This window comes from Dendrobium catenatum, unplaced genomic scaffold (assembly GCF_001605985.2).
Source record: "Dendrobium catenatum unplaced genomic scaffold, ASM160598v2 fragScaff_scaffold_1116, whole genome shotgun sequence".
Taxonomy (NCBI): Eukaryota; Viridiplantae; Streptophyta; class Magnoliopsida; order Asparagales; family Orchidaceae; genus Dendrobium; species Dendrobium catenatum.
Genome location: NW_021319578.1, coordinates 544,934 through 557,023, shown reverse-complemented (window position 1 = coordinate 557,023; position 12,090 = coordinate 544,934). Strand labels below are relative to the sequence as shown.

Sequence of the window (12,090 nt, the reverse complement as noted above, 5' to 3'; positions counted from 1 at the left end):
AAACATGAGCCTCTTGTTTGTAATCAATCAAGTAGGGTTTTTTGTCGAACTTTTTTCAATGTATTATCCTTTTCTTGAAGCACTCAGATTCAACAGAAATTATTATCTGAGGTGAGCTATGTACAGGTAGGTGTAAACAGGCAAACATATTGTATGATACAATTTCATTTATATAATTGTGTAATTGAACTTGATTGATTGTCTGCACCTACAAATACCACACCGCATGCAATAGCTTCTAAATATTTAGGCTTCCTTTATCACAGCTTTCTTACTGCTTTCTAAAGTAGCTTTCTAATATAAAAAATTTTTGCACTATAAAGCTGCTTTATAAAGGAATAAAAAAACTGTCACAAGACGGCTTTCTTATTGCTTCTTAAAGCAAATTTTTAGTACAAAATTTTAAAATTTTATATTAAAAAGCTGCTTTAAGAAGCAATAAGAAGGCCGTCCCAAACGAAGCCTTAGTGAGTAGAGTTAGAAGCTTGCTTTACATTGGAATTTGATTGCTTACTTCTAGGTTAACCTCATCATAGAGCCCATAACTAGAATTCCTTCATATTCTATCATCTAATATCTGAAAAATACCATAACAAATTCAAGAATGACATTTGCCCACAATTTTCAAGATTCACTAAATTCAAGTTAGCATCTCAAACTCCAATCAATAACCTCATTCGAGACTTGGACATTCTTTGGGGCGGCTTTCTTGCTGCTTTTTAGAATATCTTTTTAATAAAAAAAATTAATTTTTATACTAAAAAGTCGGTTTAAGAAGTAGTAAGAAATGGTTAAAATCAAGCCAGATAACAAATTAGCAGCAGTCTACTATGAATAGCTATTACATGAGGAAGAAAAAAAATGTATAATCAACAAATAATTGTAGAACAAAAAATTTAACCTACTCTCCAGTGTCAAAATAATTGGCCTCGATGCAAATGCGATTCAAAAAATTAGAATACTTTGCGTCACATTTTATAATGGCATCAATTTAATTGGTTATTTAGATCTAGGGTTTCCTTGCGGTCCCTGGATCACACCATACAACAATAACGAATCCTAACAGGAAGAAGTAAAGCTTACAAGACCTCGAAATCGTCTTCCCTGAGATGGGCGAAGAACTTGATAGGCTTCTCGTTCCCCTCGACAGGCAGGAGGAACTCGATCTTGTAGGGCAGATTGGCAGACACGCGTTTCCCTTTGTAGAAACCAACATACTGCCTGATTACCCCCTCCATCCCGCACAAGTCCAGCCCCGGCGCCTTCGCAACATGGAAGACCTTGACCGGCGCCTTCACGCGTATTCTCGCCCCAATCTTTACAGCCGCTTCAACCTCCTTCGATTCCACGGCCTCCGGCGTCGACAAACGGGATACATCGGTGGTGAGCGTGGCTTTGCACGAAATGGCCCTCTTCACCACCGCCGCCGCCGCCGTTGGAGTAAAAACGGATCGCGGCGCCGCCGTCGTCCGGAGACAAAGGGATCGCGACCGCCTGAAGATCGACGCGGCATTGGCTGAAGATGATGGGGCGTTCGCCGCAGTCGGCATTCCAGGTGATGTCACTCCCTATCTCTGTTCAATCTTCTTCCGCTCCTTTCTCCGAAGTCCGAACTGCAGATGCGTGGTGTGCGCGTTTGTTTTCCTTTTTGGGACCTTTCACCAAACACGTAGCCTGCGCAGGAAAAGCAGCCCAACGCCGTATTGACTTTCTGAACAGCCGATTAACCCAAAGACTCTTTAATGTTAGTGTGTTACAACAATTCTCCATATGTTAAGTTGAGAGAGGTCTTTGTGTTTAATTACAAGTAATAGACCGCGCAAGGAAATGCCCTCCAAACAATGCTTATAAATAAAGAATACATAACTATATTTTAGTTTGTCATCATGTATGGACTTACAAATTAAGGCTTTATTTATGGAGAAAGACACCGGATGTCATCCAGAGGTTAATTAGAATATGTCTCGTCACTTTTTTGTTCGGATCGGTGCTTGGTACTACTGGGTATTGATACTCAACACCAGTACTGGGTGACGTGGCGCGATTTCAGCAAACTTACAGTCAAACTGAGCGTCTCAGAAATACAAACCCAACGACACCAAATTTGACTCAATCCGAGCCCAAATGAGTCCAAATCAAGGACCCAAAGCGTTGTTGGAAAGTTCAAACCACAATTTGAGTTACCAAACGGTCTCCGATTTTGGCGAGCTTATAGTCGAATCGAACGGCTCGACGAGACGAATCAAACGAGCCCAAGATCGCTAGATTCCGACATCACTAAGGTCTTCAAATGGCTGACAAATGGTGTATTATCAAAGGATTCAATATCAGTCGTCCATTCAACCACCCTGTTCCCCCTGATCTCACACCTATTTACAAGCCATGCCACTCCTGAAAAATTATAAATTGAGCCCTCATTCTTCACAAGACGACTCAAGTAAGAAGGGAGAAGAAGCAAGAAGAAGAAGAGAAGGGGAAGGAGAATCAGCTCCTCATCGACCACCGCCGGAGTTCTTCCTGCCGCATGAACACGCTAGAATTCTGCCTGACTTCCACGGGACGCCAGAATTCTGCCCAAGTTCCACGGGATGCTGAAATTCTTCCCAATTAATGACATAGTTTCTTCCTCACGTCGAAACTCCGCCCAAGTGATGTCGGAGTTCTCCTCGGCCACCAACAGACGTCGGACTTCTACCAGACGTCGGACCTTCACTCTTCGCCAAGTTTCTACCCGACACCGGACTTCTACCGATTATCGGACTTTCGTTGGACGTATATTCGAAGATGGGTTTCTTTCCATTGTTGGACTTCTACCTGACGCCGTCTTTCTAACCTTCATCGTCAGACACATTCCTTCCAGCCTCCATCACAAGGCAACGGTCCTCCTAACTCACGTCGCCCGCCGATTACAATCTTTCTGACCTCTGTCGCCCGCTGACTACGATCCTCCTTACTTACATCGCAAGTCGACTACAGTCCTTTCGACCTCCATCGCCAGCCGACTACGGTCCTCCTGACTTACGTCGCCCGCCAACTACAGTCATTCCGACCTCTGTCGCTCGCCTACTACAGTCCTCCTTACTTACGTTGCCCGCCGACTACAAGCCTTCCGACCTCCATAGCCCGCCGACTATGGTCCTTCCGACCAAACGAACATGTCAACAATAACTCTTTGTATTAACATCATGTAATGTACTCCATAAGATGTGCATAAAGCTAAGGCCTTCCCCCAAGGAAGGACCTCATTTGTAATCAACTACAATACTAGTGGATTCTTTCAAACTGGGCTAGACCCTGTGATTTTTTCCCATTTTCAGGGGTTTTCTACGTAAAAATATTGGTGTATCATGTGAATGCTAGACTCTCTCTCCTTATCTGATTGCATGCCAGATTTTCGTTCAATGCCGAGGCGATAAACTTTATATTTCTCCACCGCCGCGAATACTCCTGGACGCAACAATATTTATCAATGTTCTTATCACATTGGATTAATGAATAATCATATTTCTTAAGAAAAATATAAATAGTATTTGAATATTATTATTATTTGAAGGAGTATTAATAAATGACCTAATCCAACAACTTGATTTGTTTAGTTGGTGGGTCTGATCCCAAAAAATTTATTTGACCTCAAAGTGATTTATTTATTATTTTTTGCTTATTGATATGCTCGTTTTATTTTTAATTAATTAATCCAAATTTTATAAGTAATAACTATAAAATATTAATCAAAATGAGATTAGGTTTAGGTCATCGATATTGCTAGTGAGTATGGCTCAGGTCAACTTGATTATGATCGAGCCAATTTTAGTTCCAGCTCAAACTCAATCCGTTAAATCGTTTTGACACCCTTTTTTTTAGGTGAGACCGTTAAATTGAAAAGATTGACATTTGGTTATTTAAGTTTGTTTTTAATCTATTTCATCAAATATTTATGTGAAATTATTTATTTTAGATTTATTTGTTTGTTTGTTAAGTCTAATATTTATGGAGATTCTAGTGATGTTTATTTTGATAGAATTCCTGCTCATAATTATTCTTATGCACTTTCCAGTTGAAAAGATGATTACATATAGGCTATCTCTAGCTCGACTCGATAAATAGCCCATGAGCCTGCTCGTTTAAAAATTATTAATTTTTTTAAATTATTCTTATTATTTATTATTTATTTTATTTTTTAATTATTAATGTAAAATATTCTTATCATATATTAGGATTCAAGATTTAAAGTACAAAGTCGTTAAAAATATTTAAAATTTATAATTCACTTTCTTAAATAAAGTGGTTTTTTTTATTTTTCTTGTAATATCTCATTCATTATTACCATTTTATAATACTTAAATCAAAATAATTTTTTTTTTCTTTTATAATAAAAGAACTAACTTGAGTTATTAATCAAGCTCAAGTTTGAGCTCAATCTCGAGCTTTATTTTAAGAGTTTGAGTATCCTCTCGAGCTGGATCATTTATCTTGAAATAGAGAAAATGCTTAGAATTCAATCAGTTATTATAATAAAATAGTAAAAGTAATAAGAAATTAGAAGAAAAATAATGAAGAATCACTTAATATAAGAAAGGAAGATGTAATTTATAAATATTTTTAGCAACTAAGTCAGCTACCTAGCTAATGAGTTGATGGTTTAAACTTGACTTGTTAGCTCACGAGTTTGACTTACAAGTCATTTATTAAATTGGGTTGACTCACTTACACAAATAATTAAGATAATATTCTCCAAGACTCATTATTGAAACAATAGAAATTACTCAATATTTTCGAGTATATGCATATTTCATACATGCATTATTTATGTAGGATAAATTATTAAGTGCTTAAATAATTTAAATTTTAAACTATTAAAATTCTATTCAACCTTAAGAAGAAATATAAGAATTTTACTTTAGGGCATAAATTGATAGAATTTCATATCATTTTTAACTAATAGTAAAAATTTGTAAACTTAAGATAATATTCAATTCCAATTATTTCTACTTAAATCATAAAATCCAAACAATATTTCCATTGAATAAATGAATCTTCAATCAATCAAATGTGCTATTAATAAAGTAAGGCTTTGTTTTGAATTGTTTTTTGTCATTATTTTTTTATTGCTTTTAAAAAATGAATATATTATAGCACTCAGAAGCAAAATAATAATAATAATAATAATTGCCTTTTAAGTAGGCTAGTCTAAAATCTATTGAGCACAATTCAAATATGTATCACTAAAATCACTCGTGATAATATCGAGTCAAATAAACTGGTTAAAAGATGTTGAACTCGCAGGTCAATTAGATCAGATCAAAACAATCAGTGGCTACATATAATCTTGCCTTATAATTGTAAAGCTCTAATATATCTGATGTACTAATCAGGATTCTATTTTGTCACATTATATCATTTATATATTTACAACTTAATCTTTTTTTTTTTTTTTTTGAGGAATTACTATGTTATAATACAATATTTTTCTGTATGAAAATTATATACCAACTTTTTTATATAATTATTATATTTTAATAAAAACTATTGTATCAAGTAGCCTTTGAACTTTTTTTAATTAATGAAAAACAAAATGTTTATGCTAAATTCGCTTATGCTGTCGCCACAGAATCGGCTACAGGAAGGGTGAGGGTTTGGCTGGTGGAGGCGAGGTTGTTGCTTAAGTTTTTGGCTCCGCTTTGGAAATGCGAAGGCTGGTGGCCAATTGGGAGAAAGAAGATTCTAGTCTCTAGACACGTATTTTTATAATTAATTATTAGCAGTTGGATTGATATAAAATACTATTAAAAATTATTATATCATAATTTATTAAATAATATTAATAAAAATAATATCTAAATACAATTTCAACACTTTGATCTCTAAATCCTTCAATCTCTCGCTGTAGACTCACTGTATAACAACACAACTTGGTTAATCCTAATCTTATGCGCTATGATTTTGACTTCGTTTGAGACAATTTTTTTTTAAACATGTTTTTATTAAAAGAAAATTTAAAACTAATTTTTTTTACTAAAAAACTGCTTTAAAAAATAAAAAAAACTATAACAAATAAAGTCTTAATTATCTTTCCTATAGAAATGATTAGAAACATTTGACTTATGTTAAGAAAGGTAGGGGTAGACCTAAAAAGACTTGGTTAGAAAATATTAGAAATGATCTTTCTTTATTAGATTTAAACGAGAATTTGACTTTTAATAGGACACAATGAAGAAAAAGGATTCATGTAGCCGACCCCACGTAGTGGGATAAAAGCTTGATGTTGTTGTTGTTGACTTGTTGTTGCTGTCATTATTGTGAATATATTTGATTTTATTCTTAATTTTAAAAAATAGTTATTTATGTTATGAAATAGATTTTATGATTTTATCAAAGGTTGTGAAAATCGGACCGAACAACAAAAATCGGAGACCATCTGAACTCCGATTTCAGTAAACTTATAGTCGAACTGAACGTCTCAAAAATACAAACCTAACGACACCAAATTTAACTCAATCCGAACCCAAATGATTCTAAATCAAAGACCCGAAGCATATTTGGAAGGTTCAAACCATAATTTGGATTACCAGACGGTTTCCAAACATGACATGCTTATAGTCGAATCGAGCGGCTAGGCAAGAAAAATCCAACGAGCCCAAGAAGATCGCTGAATTTTGATATCACTAAGACATTTAAATGCCCAATAAACGGTTCACGATCAAGAAATTTAACATCGGCCATCTATTCAAATCACTCACATTTAATTTCCTATTCATTTACATTTTTTTTTATATTAGCTTAATCTTATATTGATTCGATCTTAAAGAGATTTTATGATTTTTTTTGTGCAATGAGATTTTTAATATCACGTATTTAGTTAATATATTAAACATGTTCTAGCAGAAATCGAGTGATTTGATGATTGACGTCATTTTTGTGAAGGAAGAAAATAAAATAATTAACTACCAAAGTTTTATCATTTTTAATATTGATTATGTTGGTCCTAAGTCTGGATGTAAAAAGTTGAAGGAAAATTTTAAAAAAAAATTTAGGCCCCCCTAGATATATTTTATGGCTCTGCCACTGAATATAAGAATGGATTACAAGTACTTAATAGAACAAAAACTAACTAAAAATATATCATTTGAAATAAAACCTAAGAGCGATTGTTCCAACCTAATACAATAATCAAACAAAAATAAAAAGAAAGCCGCCAAATCCAGTGACGACAAGCAACTCGAAACAACCAAGTCCAACACGAAAGGGAATCCAGGCAAGAGGACATGAAAGAAAACTAAATAGAAACATGCAATACCGATAAGATGAACGAGAGGCCAATCCAATATCAAGATACTATTACGTATATAAGAAAAAAATAGGTTTGAAAAGTTTTTTAAATGGTTCTAATTTAAGAAGAGGCTTACTGAGTAATAGATAGATGAATGACGTGTCATACAGATATATATGTGCCGTTAATTTTCTTAATATCTCAAATGTTCTACATTCCCTCAATAATTTATTTTTAGATGAGGATTAAAATCAATGTTACAAATGGCTACAAAACAATTATGGTATAACTACATAGAGCAAGAGGAAAATCTGATGGATAACTATTTAGTTGATAATGACTACATGAAAGTTATATATTTGGGGGATGTGTTCAATTTGTGAAATGGATGGCTGGCAATGCTTGGCTTGTAACCACTTATCTAAAGTAGGCAGGGATAGCCACAATTTTGCTTGATATTAAATCTAATAATACTAAAAAATCATTGAATTTGGCATTATTTGTGAAAAATATCAACACACTATTAGTAAGAAAATGTTTAGATATTAAAAAAAAAATTCTAATTTTACAATTGATTCTTGACGTGTCATTGAAATATACATTTATTTGAATTTTTTGTCTCATATGTTCAAAATTGAATTTGAATGTATTCATAGATGTATTTGACTGTACTAGCATGTTACTTGTAAGCTAAAACTTGCACGTAAGAATAGAGAGTTTAGGGACAGTCAGGAAAAAGAGTTACACATCTCCAACAAGCATAATATCTACTATTAGTAAAAGGGAAATATCAGAATTTCCTCTATACCAAACTATTTTTCATTACCCCTTATTTATAGAGTTTTGAGGGCCACATGAAAGGCTATAGAGACAAAGGTAAAAATTAGAAGCTAAGTAGAGTACCCATGTTACATACAAATCTAGACACATGTCTCCTCCTGGTGGGCTAAAGGTGGGACAGATTAATGGCCTCTTAGGCGACCTCGCCTAGAGCAAGCTAAGAGGTGGCGAGTAGGTTTTGAGTGAATATGCACGAGTCATAAGATGTGACGGGATTCGCAACTAGTGAACGATTTAAGGTGGCTGACAACTAGTGTAAAGGATTTCAAATTGCGTTGAAGGGAGTGGCGAGTATGAAATGACAAAAATGGATTGTTTTATGCTGATCATTAATAGTTAAAAGAGTTGTGGGGTTTTTTGAAATAAGCACTTTCCAGTAGCTAAGCTTAGCGAGCTTGAAGATGAAGGCTCTGTGGGAGAGCTATTGACTAAGGTAGCAGTGAGTGACGATTTACTTGTTTGATAAGGGATTTTCAATTCGGCCCATGTAGAGTAAGCTTCTTAGTAGACTCAGACAAGTAGAGCATGTTGATGTCCTCAGTCGAGTACCTCTGACAGTTCCATGCAAGTGCTCTAAAGGGACCCCTCTTGAGGGCAATTGTCTTTATCATGACTCAATAGCCACCTACTTAAATATTGTGAAGTCAAGTATGAGTATAACAAATTATTTATTGGTGATGAACAAAATATATAGTATAAGATGGTGACACAAAGAATTACAGGATAAATACATAATTGATTTTAGTCTAACTTGCTTTTGAATTAAGGAGACTTATTGTGTCCTGAAGTATTCGCGGCGGTAGAGAAATATAAAGTTTAATGTCTTAGCATTGTACGAAGATCCAACACATACACAAATAAAAGAGAGGGTGTATCATTCACTAGAGACACCAAGATTTAACGTAGAAAACCCTTGAAGAGGGGGGAAAAACCACGGGGCCAAGCCCAGTTTGAATGAATCCACTAGTATTGCAGTTGATTACAAATGAGGCACTTCCTTGGGGGAAGGACTTAACTTGATGTACATCTTATAGAGTACATTACATGATGTGAATACAAAGAACCACTATTGATGTATTTGTTTGGTCGGAAGGGAAGTAGTTGGTGAGCGATGTAAGCTAGAAGGACTGTAGTCAGCGGGCGAGGAGGTCGAAAGGATTGTAGTCGGCAGGAGACGTAAGTCAGAATGTCCGTAGTCGGCGGGCAACAGAGGTCAGAAGGACTGCAGTCGGTGGGCGACGTAAGTCGGAGGGATTGTAGTCGGTGGACGATGGAGGTCGGAAAGACTTTTGTCGATGGGTAACGTAAGTCAAAAGGAACGTAGTCAGCGAGCGACAGAAGTCTAAATGACTGTTGTCTGACGACGAAGGTCAGAAGGATGGCGTCAGGTAAAAATCCAGCAATGGACAGAATTCCAGCATCAGATAGATGTCTAGAGTCCGATATCAGGTAGAAGTGCGGTGTCGGGTAGAAACTTGACGACGAGCGGAGGTCCAGCGTAGGGTAGAAGTTTGATGTCGATTGGTGGCCGAGGAGAACTCCGGCGTCACTTGGAGCACGGGTGAAACTCCGTCGTCACTTCAAGGTCGGGCAAAATTTCGGTGTCACTTGGAGGTCGGGCAGAATTCCGACGTCACTTGGAGGTCTGGCGGAATTCCGGTGTCACTTGGAGGTCGGCTGGAACTCCTGCAGTGGTTGAGGAGGAGTTCTTTTCTCATATTATTATCTTCTCCTCTTCTTCTCTAGCTTCCCTCATCTCTCAAGAGAAATGAGGGGTCTATTTATAGATTTCTGGAGTGGCATGACCCGTAAATAGGTGAGAGATCAAAGATAAATGGGGAGTGGTTGGATGGATGACCGATATTAAATCCCTTGATCATGTATAGTTTGCCAGACATTTGAAGGTCTTAATGATGTCAGAATTTCGGCGATTTTGGGCTCCTTAGTTTCATCTCGTTGAGTCACTCGATTCGACTATAAGCACATCATGTTTTGAAACCGTTTGGTAACTCAAATTATGGTTTGAACTTTCCAACAATGCCTCGGATCCTTGATATATACTCATTTGGGATCAGATTGTGTCGAATTTGGTGTCGTTGGGTTCGTATTTCCGAGACGCTCAGTTTGAGTGTAAGTTTATTGAAATCATATTCAGGTAATCCCATATTTAATTTTTTAAATTTCCAAATAGATTTTGCCTCAAGATTTGTGCCCGATCATGATATTTTTTTTTTATGATATATCAAGACCATTTCAAGCTTAGAAGCTCATGATGTTGTTGAATATTAGAAAAATTCATGTGTCATAAAACTATTGCAATTGTGCGTTATATTCATCTTTTTATAATAACTAACATTTTTTTATAGGAAAAGAAATGGGTTAGAATATTTTAGTACAAATTGCGTTAGGATAGGCTCTAAAATTTTTTGATATACTTGTAGATTAATGCAATTCAATTTATTTATATACAACACTAATCTTAAAGTAAATTTAATAATTTTTAAGTCTATCTTGATAAAATTTATATTAGAATATCCTCAAATAATTTTTTCCCTTTTTCTTATAGCAACAAATTTGTTAAGTCATTAATTTAATTATTATTATCATTTGAAGTTTTAATCCCGTCGTATAAGAGTCGAATTCAAAATATTTAAGTGAATGATCAACACAACTCTTCTTCAACATTGATACGGCATTGAGCATCTCACTCCTATATAGCTCACCTCCGCTTGTTGAGCGAAAGGTCAGGCTATCAGCGAAGAAGTTTTGGTTCGATAACTTGAAGATACGTGCATGTGTTTGAAATTAGTGACGCAACAAATATGATTAATAAATTGAGCATCTCACTCCTATATAGCTCACCTCCGCTTGTTGAGCGAAAGGTCAGGCTATCAGCGAAGAAGTTTTGGTTCGATAACTTGAAGATACGTGCATGTGTTTGAAATTAGTAAATTGAGCATCTCCCGAGTCAGCTCATTTATAATAAAAGAGAAAAAATAATTAAGAGTTAAACACTTATTATAATAAAATTATAAAAAATGAGAAATTAGAATATGTACAATAAAATTACTTGATATAATAAAGTGAGATGTAATTTTTAAATATTTTAAGTAACTTTATAGTTGAACTCTTGAATTTAAATATACTGTGTGTATTTTATATTAAAATTTATTAAACTAGCCAGCTCTTGAGCTAACAAACTGAAACAAGGCTAGCTCAAGCTCTACTCGTTAGCTCAATTTTTAGACTTTTGTGGCAATTAAGACAAACTTACACTTAGATCACACACGCAAGCTTCGAATCCAAGACCTTTGATTCGTACTCAAAGCTCCCAACCAACATATCAAGATGAGCTGAGTCTAATTAGCTTATTGAGCTCAACTCATAAGTCATCTATTTAGCTAGCTTAACTCACTGAGAACCCTAGCTATACTGCACACTTACAATTCTTTTATATTACAGAAAAAATTAAAAATAAATTAAAATTATTGAGAATATAATTAATATTTTTATTTTGGAAAATTGGATAACAACTGCGTTGTAGCCGACTCTTTTTAATTTATCTTATTCTTAAAATAAATAAATAAAAGAGAAACAAACAGATAGATTACAGTGATAGAGCTGTCCCACACAAAGCTAACATCGCGCAGCTGCTGACCATCCGATCAAAATCCGATGCCGTTTCCGCGGAATCTTAACGGCTCGTATTTGCTGCAACCATCACTGTGAAATATTAAAATTCCAACATCAAAACCAAGTTAGGTTCCCGCATAAAACTTGCCGCGGCTTCCAACCCACCGCGTCCGGTTCAGGTGACTATAGACCGGCCGGTCCAAACCGTGTTGATTTTTTTCTTTAAAATAAATAAATTTTATTTTATAGAGAATAAACGTATCGACCTTCACCAGAAGAAACCCTCACCTCCACCTTCCTCTCGTCGTCTTCCTATTCCCTTCCAATCGTCGTGCTATAAATAGCCTTTT

The 12,090-nt window shown here is 35.3% G+C and overlaps 1 protein-coding gene across 1 annotated transcript; it reads right to left on the bottom strand.

The window, feature by feature from the left end:
• Positions 1-929: 929 nt before the first annotated feature.
• Positions 930-1,826, bottom strand: LOC110116717 (ferredoxin-thioredoxin reductase, variable chain-like). The gene has a single exon (XM_020850415.2). It carries the CDS (start codon positions 1,548-1,550, stop codon positions 1,080-1,082), a length of 471 nt encoding a protein of 156 aa, XP_020706074.1. The 5' UTR covers positions 1,551-1,826; the 3' UTR covers positions 930-1,079.
• Between the last annotated feature and the right edge of the window lie 10,264 nt (positions 1,827-12,090).